At 48.0% G+C, this 15,008-nt stretch overlaps 1 protein-coding gene across 4 annotated transcripts in view; it reads left to right on the forward strand.

Moving 5' to 3' along the window:
* FBXO34 (F-box protein 34) overlaps positions 1 to 14,146 on the forward strand; it is a 28,383-nt gene extending 14,237 nt beyond the window's left edge. For all 4 annotated transcript variants that reach the window (XM_014947068.1, XM_014947069.1, XM_014947070.1 and 1 more), the window contains 2 exons: positions 148 to 347; positions 11,603 to 14,146. In XM_014947068.1, the coding sequence (XP_014802554.1) occupies positions 271 to 347; positions 11,603 to 13,814 (2,289 nt within the window). In that variant the 5' untranslated portion in view covers positions 148 to 270 and the 3' untranslated portion in view covers positions 13,815 to 14,146. The remainder of the gene's footprint in view (positions 1 to 147; positions 348 to 11,602) is intronic.
* Positions 14,147 to 15,008: the final 862 nt, after the last annotated feature.

Raw genomic sequence — 15,008 nt, forward strand, 5'->3', positions numbered from 1 at the left:
AGTAGGGTAGATGGTTGGACTCGATGATCCCAAGGGTCTCTTCCAACCTCAATGATTCTATGGTAAAGACTCCTTGTCCTGATCATCTGGGGTTCAATCAATGCTCTGTTTGAACGTGATCTTTCTTATGTACCTCTTGTGGTTCAGTTTCTAGGCGGCAGAGAGACGGTGAAGCTCGGTGTGGGGCGAGGAGAGCGGATGGGGGAGCCTCGCGCGTAGCCCAGGATGGACTGGCTGTGACGGCGTGCCTTGGCTGGAGAGGTGGTTACCATGAAGAGTTCCTGCAGAGCTGGCCTCCACAGGGAACCACTGAATTCCACATCCTCCACCTTCCATCAAGTCAAACGGTACGAACAGACCGGGCTGGTCTGCCCTAGAGCTAAGTGTTTAGCACCAATTTAGAGTTTCTCCTTACTTTCCTGTTGTCTTGCGCGTAACTCAGATGTTTGGTCCGAATTCTTCCTTTTGGGTAGCATTTAAGTGAAATGTTGTAATGGCTTAAGGGTAGAAATGTTATTTGACATTTTGATTTGATAATGACAACTATAGATTCGCTACAGTTGCTGTTGTACTTGGAGAAATCTGGGTTTTTCTTAGCAACACCTGTAAATTAATTTGGGAACGTGGCTTTGAAGTAAAACTTAATTGGAGGGTGGTTGAGACAGACACGACACGCCCAGACTTTCAAGCAAAAGCCCAGAAGAACCCAACTTTATTGTTATAACGAGCTCTTTTTATGTCTTTCTTAAAAATGTGTGTCCATATATAATTGGTTCACTCAAAGGCCAAGAGTTCACGATTGGATGACTTTTTCTCTTTGTTGTAACTCCGATAAGCTTCCTCTGCTGGCAGTCTGTCAGCTCCTTAATCTTGTTTGCTCCACTCTTCTTGGGACTTTCTGGCCTCTTCAAGGATACACGGGTATCTGCTCAAGGTCAACGTTAAGCTCACGTTGAGATCCCTTGGACCAGCCCAGGTTTCCCACAGGTGGCTTGTCATAGTAGGCTTTAAAGCACACAGCAAGTAGAAATACTGGCAATCGTTGTGGTTTGTCTTCCTATGGAGTAAGTAATTAGATTAGTTTAAGCTCAGAATTTGTGTCGCTCGCTCTCCTGTGCCTCTTATTAAGAAGAAACGCACGATTGATTTCCAACACTTGGGCTTATGTGACAATGAAGTGAACGCCTCTCACTGTGTCTCATTATAGGAACACCGTACGGAACAACTTGTCCTTATGCAAATGTGAGAACATGCCAGTTTGGTCGAGTTCAAGCTACTTGAAAATATATGTATCTTTTCTTTTTTTTTTTTTCTGAAACCAAGACTCTTAAACTTCCCCGGTCTGGAGGAAGAGAGCCAGTTTTCTGGTTTCCAAAAGCCGTATGGGTTTAAAGCTTTTAACCTTTGTTCTTTGTGGTTGTGTAGACAGCATATACTTACTTCATTAGTCTCATAGTAATTTAGAACTGGAAAAGACTTCCTGGGTCATCCAGCTCCTTGCTTTCCCAAGCAGTATCTCTTAATCCCTTTTGTAAGTTTAGAAGTCCAGCATAAAAGCAATTGCATCTTTTCTTCTCTCCTCCTGTAGATTAATCCATTACTGAAGGTGACAGATCTGTCTGCAATTAGGAATCTTCTTTTGATTCCCAGGCTGTGGCTGCCCCATCCCTGGAGGAGTTCAAGACCAGGATGGGGCTTTGAGCAACCTGGTCTGGTGGGAGATGTCCCTGCCTATGGCAGTGGGGTGGAACAAGAAGATCTTTAAGGTTCCTTCCACCCCAACCTATTCTATGATTCTATGAACATTCATGCCAGCTTTGACACTTGCTTGAGTTTATGTTCTTTTTTTTTCTTCTTTTTTTTTGCATAAGGGCCACTTCTTACTTTCAGCATTTTACCTCTTTTGCTGTATTCTATAAAATATGGTTGTGTACCCTCACCTGTGGTTTTGCTGGGCTGAATGACCCAAGTGTTATCTGGTAGCTTCTTGAATAACGGCTGCTGTTGTCATTCCCCGTCTGGGTGAGTCTCCTCTGAGTCATGGCAGTCCAGAGCAGATCTGGCAGGAGTCCTTTCACTGCTGCCTTAAATCTATTGTAGAATCACCTCCACTTGCTTCGCTTTGACACTTGCTTGAGTTTATGTTCTTTTTTTTTCTTCTTTTTTTTTGCATAAGGGCCACTTCTTACTTTCAGCATTTTACCTCTTTTGCTGTATTCTATAAAATATGGTTGTGTACCCTCACCTGTGGTTTTGCTGGGCTGAATGACCCAAGTGTTATCTGGTAGCTTCTTGAATAACGGCTGCTGTTGTCATTCCCCGTCTGGGTGAGTCTCCTCTGAGTCATGGCACTCCAGAGCAGATCTGGCAGGAGGCTTTTCACTGCTGCCTTGAATCTATTGTAGAATCACCTCCACTTGCTTCTCTTTCACAGATGTGTCTATGGTGGCCAACCATAGGTAACCTTTGGAGGTAACCTTTCTTAGTTACTTCCAAAACTTCTTGGGGTTCACTTTGCTGGTGCGTCACCATCTGTACCTCAAAACTCTGCTCCGTTTCTGTTCCTCAGTGCTGTGTGCCTCTGCTGTTTTGGAAGTGCCTTTGTTTCTTTGGTGGCACCTGCAGTATTTGTGCTGAGGTCGCTCCTGCCAAAACCAGAGTGTTTTTTTCAGGCTGGATATTAGGAAAAATTTCTTTGCTGGTGCGTCACCATCTGTACCTGAAAACTCTCCTCCGTTTCTGTTCCTCAGTGCTGTGTGCCTCTGCTGTTTTGGAAGTGCCTTTGTTTCTTTGGTGGCACCTGCAGTATTTGTGCTGAGGTCACTCTCTTTCACAGATGTGTCTATGGTGGCCAACCATAGGTAACTTTTCATAGTTACTTCCAAAACTTCTTGGGGTTCACTTTGCTGGTGCGTCACCATCTGTACCTGAAAACTCTCCTCCGTTTCTGTTCCTCAGTGCTGTGTGCCTCTGCTCTTTTGGAAGTGCCTTTGTTTCTTTGGTGGCACCTGCAGTATTTGTGCTGAGGTCACTCCTGCCAAAATCAGTGTTCCCAAGGTTGATTCCTGAGGCAGGTCTTTGGTTTCCAGGCTGGTGGTATAATTCAGTGTCACCTGGGGCTGTCTGCTGCAGAGCCAACTCCTTTGTCTGTTTTCCCATTCCTCTGCCAGTCTGTCTTAACCAGTAAATCTTCTGAAATCCATGTGAGTAAAATTGACTACATTTGTTTAAAAAGATTACTTTTTTGAGAACCTTCAGGTTGGTGTGGTGTATTGAACTATTCCTTCTTCCCCCTTTTTTTTGTGTCACCGTAATCCTCTTCGCTTGCCAAGAACCTTCCTACTGAAGTCAGGCTACCAGGGCTGGAGAGGCTGTGCTCTCTCTCCCTTCTCTTTCTCCCCTGCAGTGCCACCTCCAATGTGCCACTTTTTTTTGTGTCACCATAATCCTCTTTGCTTGCCAAGAACCTTTCTACTGAAGTCAGGCTACCAGGGCTGGAGAGGCTGTGCTCTCTCTCCCTTCTCTTTCTCCCCTGCAGTGCCACCTCCAATGTGCCACATGTTTTATTAACTCCTATTGTTGCCTTTCAAGAAGTTTATAAATGTTGCTTCTTGGCCTGCGTTTTATGAGCCTGTTAATTTTGGATTCTAATAGTAATATTTTGTGCTGTACCTTGAGTGCTCTTAATCTCTGCCCTGACCTTGCTCACAGCCCTGTTTCTCTCCCTGTCCTTTCTCACAAACTGAAGAACTTTTTACTATTCCTATTTTTTAAATATCTTTGTAGGGCCTTAATGCTGCACTGGTTCTCACGTTTACTCCTAGACTTTTTCATCTCTAAAATCCAACTTTCCAAGGGACTCGCAACCTGTGCCTGCTTCTTGTATTCCTTCCCCCGCAGATGGAAGGCATTCAGTTGGACTTTCTTTCTCTTCTTAAATTCTTAAGGATGGAAACACCTTTTTGACTTGTGGAAAATGCCTGCTGGGTTGTGCTGTCTGCGGTGAAATCCTCTGCGCTGCAGCGCAGCTGACTTCAGGAACCAGTTCCTTTCGGTCTCCAGTTTCCAAAGAACAACCTGGTGACTTGCCTTCAGATCTGCTTTTGCTTATTCTTTCTTTTGAACTCCCAGTCTCGTAACGATAGCGCCGTCCAAGGTTAATTTCTGCAACCTTTCATGTGTTCTCATTACCTATGCACAGAAATGAGGAATAAATAGCATCCCTTTGTGTTGGTTCCTTAACCGTTGGAAGAAATTTGTTGTGCTGTGGTACCCAGAAGGATCTTGGCCCTCTTGCAGTTAATAAATTAGAAAACAACTGTTAAATCAAGGAAGGTAAAACATTTCCAGAAGGAAACCTGTCACTATCTCTGTATCTGAACAGCTTTCAGGAGAAGCCCTATAAAAACACCATATTTTCCTTTTCCCAGACAACTTGTGTGATTCCTTCTCATCTGAGCCTGTACCACAGGCATCTGTGTTATCCCATCAGCTTTGAGCTACGTGTTTTTGGAGCAGCTTAACCTTGAATACTGAATCTTTCTGTTGATTTTTTCATTCTCCTCTGCTTTGTGTCACCCCTGTGTGATCCGTAGCGTGGCTGGGAAGTAGGGAACAGGGGTTTGAGCTTCCTCGGGCTCAACGAGAATTGCTTCTACGTCACTCGCTTCACGGTAAGTGCTTTTCTACAAAAGACTGGCAAAGCAACAGCACTTCTTCCTGGCCAAAACTTAGAAAGAAGCTGAGACTACTCCTCTTTATGCTGAAGGGCGTGTGTGTGTGTGTGTTAACTTATTAGTGGGTGGGAGCCCTCAAACTGGAGTAGCCTGTGTTGGGCTTGGATGTGCGATCTGTCACCCGAGACCTCTGTCTGGTGAAGATAATGGATTTTGTAGCTCCTCCTGCATGCAGTTCTGTTTGGGTGTTGTCTCCCCCAACATCAGGTTATTTGAACACCTGACGTGGGTGAACAAGGGGTGGGGGGGGCCAAAGTTAAGAGTTTTTAGGGGCCTACTTTGCATTTAGCTCCTCAGCTTTGTCCTACACTCCTGCTTCTTCCTAGGCCGGTCGCTTGAGTGGAGAATGCTGCTTCAGCAGGCTCATACCTTCTGTTTACCCTTAAGACCCGCAATAATCATAGCATCATAGAATCATAGAATTGCCCAGGGACCTCCAAAGGTCATCTAGTCTGACCTCCCCGCAGTCAGCAGGGACACCCCCAACTAGACCAGGTTGCTCAGGGCCTCATCGAGCCTCTCCTTGAATATCTCCAGGGAAGGGGCCTCAACCACCTCCCTGGGCAACCTGTTCCAGTGCTCCACCACCCTCACAGTGAAGAACCCTCTCCTGATCTCCAGTCTAAATCTGCTCCCCTCCAGCTTGAAGCCATTGCCCCTCGTCCTGTCGCTGCAGGCCTTTCTAAACAGGTTCTCCCCAGCCTTCCTGTAGGCTCCCTTCAGGTACTGGAAGGCTGCTATTAGGTCTCCCCGGAGCCTCCTCTTCTCCAGGCTGAACAACCCCAGCTCCCTCAGCCTGTCCTTGTAGCAGAGGTGCTCCATCCCCCTGATCATCCTTGTGGCCCTCCTCTGGACCCTCTCCATCAGGTCCATGTCCTCCTTATACTGAGGGCTTCAGACCTGCACTACAATACTCCAGGTGAGGCCTCACCAGAGCAGAGTAAAGTGGCAGAATCGCCTCTCTGGACCTGCTGGCAACGCTTCTTTTGATGCAGCCCAGGATGGGATTGGCCTTCTGGGCTGCAGCTGCACACTGCCTCGTTTGCTCTCAGACTGATGCAAGAGGCACTTTCACAGGCCCAAAACATGTAGGTGGGTCAGGAGCGGTTGCTTTCATCTGAAGTTTCTGCTGCAAGGGAGTGGGTTTTCTAAAATTCAGATGCCTCGGCAGCTGCTGAAGTCAAACCCAGCCCTAGTCTGGAGCATGGTGCTTCCCCAACCCACTTTTCTCCCAGCTTGGACACTTGCCACCCTCCAGAACAAGCTCCAGTGAGTAGCAGAGCGTCCTCGTCCATCCCGGCTGCTGGGCTGGGACTTTCCCTCCCCGGCAGAATCCCTGGAATGCCTTTGAAGCAGCTCTGTCTGCTCTGCCTTGCCCCGGCAGCGCAGAGGGGATGGAAATGGGACTGGAGATTTGAGCCCAAAGGACCCACCAAGTTCCTTCCAGAAATAACAAGTGGTTGACCGTATTTTAACTCGCATTTAGTCCTTCGTAATTATCAGTGTCCCTTACAGAGGAGCTAAGCTCTGGAGCCAGAGAAATGGGATGCCAGGAAAGAGAAATGCCTTGCCAGAGGTTATTGGTGTGGGTTTTTATTGTTGTTGGGGTTTTTCTTTTTCTTTTTTTTTTTTTTTCTTCTCTCTTGGCTTCTGCCTTTTGTTAGTATGTCCTGAGGGTTTTTTTCTTTCCCAGAGTTTAGTTGGCACTGCCTGCGCAGTCAGCAACTGGAGTTAGTGTTTACAAAAAGCAATCCACAGGAAACTTTGGGGTTTTGACTGAAATTTTCGCCTTAGTAAAACCTTCCGGTGCTTTGCCCAGAAAACTTGCAGTATTTGAACAGATTATAGTTGTTTGGGGTTTTTTGTTGCTGTTCTTGCTGGAAAGAGGAAATCTCTTGGCTTCAGAGGGCATGGTGAGAGTGCCTGACCCAGGTGATGTGAGGAACATCCAGGCTCTCATCCTAGAAAGGAGTTGTGAAAATTGAGCTTTTTCTATTGGTTTCTCCTCCAGCTTTAGAGCTTCCGCTGAAGCAAATATATATATATATTTTTTTTTTTTTAGGCTGCTGTGATTTGGAAGATACATAAATACAAAAGGATGCAGACAGATTTTTGGCCAGCTTGGCATAGTAGCTTATGGGTCTGCCCTTCAGTAGGGAGAGGAGGGGTGTGTTTGTGCCTTAAGGTATAGATTTCTGTATCAACCCTGTGTAGTAGCTACCTTGATAAAACAGTAGTGGAAACAAGCTGTAGTCATGACTTGGGAAACACAGCAGTGTCATTCCAGAAGTGTAAGTATCCTGTTTTATCAGACACGGCTGATTAGAAATAAAAAAAAAACAACCCTGGCCCTTCTATTTTGTGAGTTTAAGGGTGGAATAACAGTATAAAAAGCAGTGCTGGTAGTTGTTTCAGCGCTGACCCGTTCCTGGCAGAATTATCTCTTATCAGCAATTCAAAACCACACATTTGGGATTGAAAACCTTTTATGAAAACCTCCGTGAACTTCTGAAGAGTCATTGTCTCTAAAGATAAAATTAGAAAGCTTGATAACTCCAAGGGTGGAGGAAAGCAAACAGAATTATGCTGGAATTAAGTCTAGGGGAGTTATCAGTGACTTCACCTTTTAACAACTATTTTTGGTGTTTTTAAATATTGAAGAAGTGAACCTGCAGCTGCCACAGTTCTCCGCTTGCCAGCACTGAAATGTTGCAGAAAGAAGGTAGTCTGTGGGTGGGGACTGGGCTCTGCTTCATCTTCAAAGCAATTTCTGCTGGGAAGCCTTGTTCTAATTCTAGGAATGAAATTGAAATGTGCTGCTGACGTGCGGGGAAGACACTCTCACAGTTCTTATTTCTTAAGGTTCCCAGCAAAGCGTGCGTGGGGTGGGGGCTTTTTTTTCTTCATTTCAGGTAAGGTCCATTACTAACACCTTTTTTTTTTTTAAAATGGAAATTCTCTCCCCCACTGCCCCAAAACTGGGAGGCAGGTGGCACAGCGATTCAGGTGGAATTAGCAGGACTCCTTTATAGCTGTCTGAAGTCTGGTCAGGTGGAGTTAGCAGGACTCCTTTATAGCTGTCTGAAGTTACTAAATGAAGGTTTTTCTTTAAATCTGGATCCATTAAAGCAGCGCAATCAACTGCACGCTGAATTCAAATGAGGCAATTATTCTGGCACTAAAACTTCTGACTAAGGCATAATTTTGTTATGTAAATTAGAACTTTTCAACCTTAAATGGTATTGTTGGCCGAGGCAGAGACTAACTGAAACGCAGGAGGAAATATAACCTTAAACAAGAAATCCGTAAGAGGTGAGGCAGAGCTCTGCCCTTTTGTCTTTCTCCGTAGACCAGAAATAGCTGGGAGCAGCTGAACCAACTTTGCTGGCTGAACGTGTCCCCGGAGCCTGGTGGGGTAACCAGTTTGGTCCTGTTCTCCTTCGTGTCATACCTGGGCTCACCTTCGTTTGCAGCTTCTCTTAATGAAGGCTGGTTGAAGCGATTGTCCCGCTGGATTCCTCAAAACTGCTCGAAGAAAAAGCCTTTTCAAATCCCCGTCCAAGCTCATCTTTCAAACACCCTGGCATGAAAACTCATGAATGAAATTTGATCTTCTGCTCCCCGGCTCGTGAGATTTCGACGTGCAAAGTCGTGTAGTTAATTGTATTCACCTCTTCTCCCCGGGGTAGGGTGGGAGGCAGCCACGGCTGCTTTTTTCTCTCTCTCTCTCTAGTTGGAAAAACATGGCTCAAAAATGCCCTTCTGGAGGGCTGCAGGCACCGTTCCCTGCAGCAGCTTCACTGCAGTGCTTCACCTCCTGCTCTCCTGGGCCGAGCGCGTCGGTGGCCTGACCCTGCTTAGCTATAAACTGCCACCCAGATGAGGCAGACCCTCTGGAAAATGAGGCTGAAACAAATTACAGCAGCCTTGCTTGCCCCTTCTCTCTTTATTCATCCATTTCGGCGCCCTGAAGGTCCTATTTTTATCACATTATTTTAGTTTTTTAGCATCCAACTGAGAAGGCAAACAAAATAGCTCAGTTGCATTTTGCAGAGGAGGCTAAATTGGGAGGTGACCCAGTTCCAACAAGAGCTGGAATCGGCAGGCAGGAGGCACAGGGAGGGAATTAACCCAGGATCTAGGCAGGCCTATCTGCAGTGTGGGGAGCTCTCTTATCCCCACAGTCTGAAGGTGAAGCACAGATGGTTTTAGCACTGTCTGGTTGGAAGAGGGAGGTGATGATCTTATAAAATCAGGAGGGGAGAGAAAATAACAGCATCCTTTGAAGTGCCTCCTGGCCTTCAAAGCATTGCAGGGGACCAAAGGGTCCCCTAGGTTTTATGCACACTTGTAGAAAGGTGGGCTAAGCCCCTCTTTCTTGTACCTCCCCAAAACTTCTCTGCCCACACTTGGCATCATAGAATGTGTTGGGTTGGAAGGGACCTTTCAAGGTGATCTGGTCTAACGCCCCTGCAGTGAACAGGGACATCTTTAACTAGATCAGGTTGCTCAGAGCCTCATCAAGCCTAACTTGAATGTCTCTAGGGATGGGGCATCTCCCACCTCTCTGGGCAACCTGTTCCAGTGTCTCATCACCCTCATTGTGAGGAACTTCTTCCTAGTGTCTAATCTGAACCTATCCTGCTGTAATTTAAAACCATTGCTCCTTGTCCTATTGCTACTTGCCCTTGCAAACTTCCCCAGCTGTCCTGTAGGGACTGGAAGGGGCTCTAAGGTCTCCCCGGAGCCTTTTCTTCTCCAGGCTGAACCCCCCCAACTCTCTCAGCCTGTCCTCACAGCAGAGGGGCTCCAGCCGTTTGATCATACTTGTGGCCTCCTCTGGACCCACTCCAACAGGTCCATGTCCTTCTTGTGCTTAGGGCTCCAGAGCTGGACGCTACTCCAGGTGGGGTCTCATGAGAACAGAGTAGAGGGGGAGAAATACTTCTCTTGATCTGCTGGCCACTTGTTGCCCATCTCCTTGCTACTTATCACTAGCCTCAGAAGAAAGCAGTGGTTAAGCAGCATGGCTGCTTCTAGGGCAGGAGGCTTCCTCTGGTGCCTGGCTGAGGTGTTGCCCTTGTGCATGTTGTGTTGGCAGCTGGAAGTGGAGCTTCTTCCTTTCAAAGCCTTCCCTCAGCTGGCTCCAGTACTCTCTGTCTCAACACTGTGTCCTATCGTTGGTTACTCTGGAGGGTCTACAGCCCTGGCTCGTCCATGGGCCACAGTCACTTGGAAGGTGCACTCCAGGTTGCTCTCCATGTGTGTTCTTGGTCAGCATCAGCTGTTAGGACTTCCTTCCTTCCCTCCTGTGCAATCTGGTGGGTCTGCTCGAGGGGTGGGTGAGCTGGGTGCCCCCCTCCTTGTGTGCCAACACCCGGGGTCCCCTGGTTAACATCAGTGAGGGCATCTCGAGGTGTGTTTGTGTCCCCATCACGCTGTGACATGGCAGGGGAGAGCCCAGCTGGACACTGTCCGATACAAGCCTATCGTCTGTATTAACTGCAGGTCTTGAAGCTAGAAATTTGTCCGACTTTATAGATGTTACGGCTTGAGGTTTTTAATTAAAAACTATTTTTAGGCTAGAAATGCAATACCGAAGCGACTGTTTTGGTGGTGGCTGTCAAGGGAACCATGCTCAGTGTCTGAATGTGTCCCTTTTGGCTCGTGATAAATGTAGCACTGAACCTGCTGGTCTTAAAATTGCCAAGTGTGGATTATCCCTGTCTCAAAAAGGAGGATTTTTAATGTAAGAGTTCAAAGATTACCATGGAAACTCCATCTAGAGTTAGTGCTGCGATACGCTGATGCGATACTCCTGGGAGAAGAGCCTGAAGTCTCCTGATAATTGCATCCTCTGTGGCAATTGGTGAGCTTGGAACTGAAGATGAGTGCGAAGGTGTAAGAGGAAGGGAGGAGTTGGGTGACGGGGACCGTGGCAGCGGCGGTGCTGCTGCTGGAATGTCACCAGCATCCAAGTGTCTCTCCTTCGCGGCTCTTCAGTTGTGAATCATAAAAGCACGGCCTTGAAAGTCATCGTGTTCAGCTTCTGAGCAGTTGAGATGAACAGTTCTGATGGTGATGGCTTCTGTCACCTCTTGGGGTGATGGTGGCACCTGATGCATAGCGTAGGGACCCTCATGGGAAAGTCCACGAAATGTGCCATTATTGATGTACTAAAGCCTGGGTTTCGTTGTGGGTGGTATTAGGAGGTTAGATACCTGCTGGGATCTCTGAGTATAATTACACTTGCTAATTTCCCTTTTCAGCTGCACTTTATTTACTGAAAGTAATATATTTACAGAATCACAGAATCTTCTAGGTTGGAAGGGACCTTAAAGATCATCTTGTCCAACCGTCAACTTAACTGACAAAAATAGACACCCGCACAACAAACAAGGAGCATCATCACTAAACCATACCTCCCAGCACTACATCAACCCGTCTTTTACATATGGTAGCTAATGTCAAGATAAACCCTTGGACCTACACGTACCTTAGAACTGGCTGTATGAGATGACCAGACAGAAGGACTGCTCTGACTCTAGAATGAACCTCTAGTTACATTTGTCCAACAGATAGACCTTAGCTGTTAAGGTTTCTCCTTGAAACTCCCCGGAAACAGATTTCTCTACCGGGAAGATCTCTGCTGTCCTTAAGATCATAATCCCATTGCGAGTAGTTCTCCAAGGGTGGATGTTGCAGCCTTGGTCACTGTTTTGCCCTTCTCATGTGTTTTCTTTTAAGGTGTGGGCTGCTTGATGTAGAGCAGAAGATGTGCTGGTGCCTACTCTGGGCTACTTCCTCTAGTTCCTTCCTCAGGCATATTTTGCAACTATAACTTCTCCCTTTTCTGTTTCTTCCAGGGTTTCTGGTATGCACTTAAAGCCATATCTCAAGTTACAGAAGAAAGAGCGATCTCCAGAAATAAGCCAGGACTCCCTGAGGGGGCAACCTATGAGCCATCAGAGATCAGCACAAGAAGAAAAATACACCAACTGCACCAAGCTGAGCGTTTTCCCCAAACCCTCCCTCGTGAGTCCATCTCGAAAGCTTCTGGGGATTATTTATCCGAATACTATGTGCAATATGAGCGGGAAAGGTCCAGCGGATGGCCCGAGCGGGAGGGAGAAGAAGAACGCCCTGTCTGCAACCATCCACCAGGGAGAAGAAGGGGAAGGACCTCTGGATGTCTGGGCTGTGGTGAAACCTGGCAACACCAAGGAGAAGATCGCCTTCTTCGCCGCCCAGCAGTGCGGCACCAACAACCGCCTCGGCTCCATGAAAATCAAAAGCACCTGGGATATCGACGGGAGAACGGCGAAACGCAGGAAAAAATCAGTTGATCTTAAAAAAGCCAAAATCCAACTGGAAAGGATGAGGGAGGCGAGCGCCAGGTGCTCCCAACCGGAGCCGTTCGCCTGTGGCATCGAGCACTGCTCGGTGCATTACGGCAACGACAACGGGGAGGGCGTCTTCCCGGGCCGGTCCCTCTCGGTGATCGAGATGGTGGCCTTTCTGGAGCAACGAGCCAGGGCTTTACTGGTGGACTGTGCTAAAACCTGCTCTCCTGCTTCTACCACCAGGCTGAGCGCTCAGCCTAAAGCTGGGCTTCCCACTTCAGACCCTTTCTCCTCCGCCGGGGCGTGCGAGGTGCACGGGGAGAGGGGACCTTGTGGCCATGGTGAGCAGCAGCAGCAGAGCGAGCCGGTGCGTGTGCTGGACATGGTGGCCAAGTTGGAATCGGAGTGCCTGAAGCGGCAGAGCGAGCGGGAGGCCGGGAGCCTCTCTAGGAACAACAGCTTCCGTAGGAACGTCGGGAGGGTGCTCCTGGCCAACGGCACCCAGCCCGAGGGAGAGGCTGGGAAGGTCTCCTCGGGGGTCTTGGCTCCGGGGGATGGCTTGGAGGAGACGGGGGTGGCAGAAGGTGGGTACGGAGGGCGGTGCGGCCCCCTGGGTGACACCGAGCTGTGGGATGGCGCCGCCTCGGCTCGGCGGCCTTTTCCTTCCGGGCTGGATACTGGGATGGGGAATGTGAATTCGGGACTCGCTCACGCCGTGTTGGCCATAACCACTGGCAGGGGCGAGTCCGAGAGGTGGGGAGACTCTGAGAGGCGGCTCGAGCCCCCCAGACCCCTGCCCTCTGCCTGCCCAGCTGCTGCCAGGTTGCCCCCAGCTTCCTTGCCAGGCAAGAACACCACAGTCGATTGTACGTCGAAAGAGCCTGTCATTTTCCCAAAGCAGAGCCTGCACCCCCCTCGGAAGGAGCCCCTGTGCATCAGTATATCGGTCACCAAGACCGAGAAGGGCTGCAGGAAAGAGCAGCTCTCAAACTCCAGTCCCAGTGAAGATCCCCTCCCAGGGAGGCTGTTTTTCCTCCAGGCCGAGCAGCCCCCTGCTCACGAGCCACAGCCTCCACGGGAGAGTACCCAAGAAAAGCCAGGAGAAGCAGCCCCAAATGAGGATGAGGATCCTTTGGCATCTGACAGATCGCGCATCCAAACCGGTGTCCCTCCAGAGCCATCTGCCCTTTCTGGCCCTCCCCCAGAAGGGGCTTTGCAAGTACTTGATGCTTCCTGCTTAAAAAGGCAGGTTTCGCATGACTTTCTGGAGACCAGGTTTAAAATCCAACAGCTTTTGGAGCCTCAGCAGTACATGGCCTTCCTCCCTCACCACATCATAGTGAAGATTTTCGCTTTGCTCCCCACCAGGAGCCTGGTCGCCCTCAAATGCACTTGCTACTACTTCAAATTCATCATCGAATATTACAACATCAGGCCGGCGGATTCCCGCTGGGTCCGCGACCCCCGCTACAGAGAAGATCCCTGCAAGCAGTGCAAGAAGAAATACGTCAAAGGGGACGTGTCTCTCTGCAGGTGGCATCCCAAACCCTACTGTCAAGCTTTACCTTACGGGCCTGGCTACTGGATGTGCTGCCACCGCTCTCAGAAGGGCATCCCGGGCTGTAAGTTGGGGCTTCACGACAATCACTGGGTCCCCGCCTGCCACAGCTTTAACCGTGCCATCCATAAGAAAACCAGAGGAGGAGGGGGACAAGAGGTGGAAGAGGAGTATTAGTGCACACACACTTTCCCTGCGCCATTATTTCGGGGGTAGGAGGAGATTCTCATGCCTTGTGCTGTTTACAGTGTATATAATTGTCGTGATTTTGGTTGGTTTTTTTTTTTTGTTGGTTTTTTTTTGGTTTGTTGTTTTTTCTTCCCCCCACAGGGCTATGAAACTGCACATATTTCAACACAAGAGCCTTTACCTTTTAGACGAAAGATAGCTTTTAGTCCCATCTATGTAAATAACACTATAAAAAAACTAATTTGTACATACAAAGTCTCCAGCTGGCTGAACAAGGTAATCACTACAATGCAGCTATGATAGTGTTGCGGCTATAGGTGTGTGTGTGTGTGTGTGTGTGTGTGTGTGTGTGTGTGTGTGTGTGTGTGTGTGTGTGTGTGTGTGTGTGTGTGTGTGTGTGTGTGTGTGTGTGTGTGTGTGTGTTTTTAAGCGTCTCGTTTCAAAAAAAAAAATCTGTATATCCTGTATAATATATGAATGTTTCCGAGAAGAAACTCTAAATAGGTAAAGGTCAACTTGTCGAAAGAATCTTCAGACAACCTTCAAACTGGACAACCTTCAAATTTAGACTTAGAGCAGATCCATTCTAGTAGCGTGGCAGTGGAGAAAAAGAGAGGAATATTATTGTATAGTCAGAATATAAAAAGGTTCTTGGCTCCCTTACCCCTGTTGGCTGGTTGGTTTGGTGTTTTGGTTTTTTTTTTTTGGTTTGTTTTTTTTTTTTTTACTTAAATAAAATGTGCATTCTAGATCCGCCTTGCCCCATTTTCTCTTGTAAAACTCTTTCCCCCCCACCCCCAAGAAAAAAATACTGTAAAAAAACGTGTGGCAGAAACTTGGTGCTGTGCTGGAGTTGAGATTCACGCTGTGCTTCCTTGGGGAGAACCAGTCCTCCAAATAAAAAAAGCAACAAATTAAAAACCTGTATTACTTAGAGAACTTTTCTGCTGTAACAGTCATAATTTCCAGCTTTTCCTTTCCCTCCTGTTCTCCGGAAGGATGGTGCTGGGTGTGGAAAAGCAGGGACTCTCTGGTTGGAGTCCTGCTTCTCAGCTCTGGCATCAGCCCCTGGGCCGGGCACTGGATGCCTGAGGATGGAGAGTGGGTCCAGCAGGAGGAAAGTGGAGTTGCCTTGGATCAGTGAAGTTCTGCTGGATGAGGAATTTTTCCCCTCGCAGGAGG

The sequence above is a fragment of the Calidris pugnax genome, unplaced genomic scaffold (assembly GCF_001431845.1).
Source record: "Calidris pugnax isolate Ruff unplaced genomic scaffold, ASM143184v1 scaffold127, whole genome shotgun sequence".
NCBI classification, from domain to species: domain Eukaryota; kingdom Metazoa; phylum Chordata; class Aves; order Charadriiformes; family Scolopacidae; genus Calidris; species Calidris pugnax.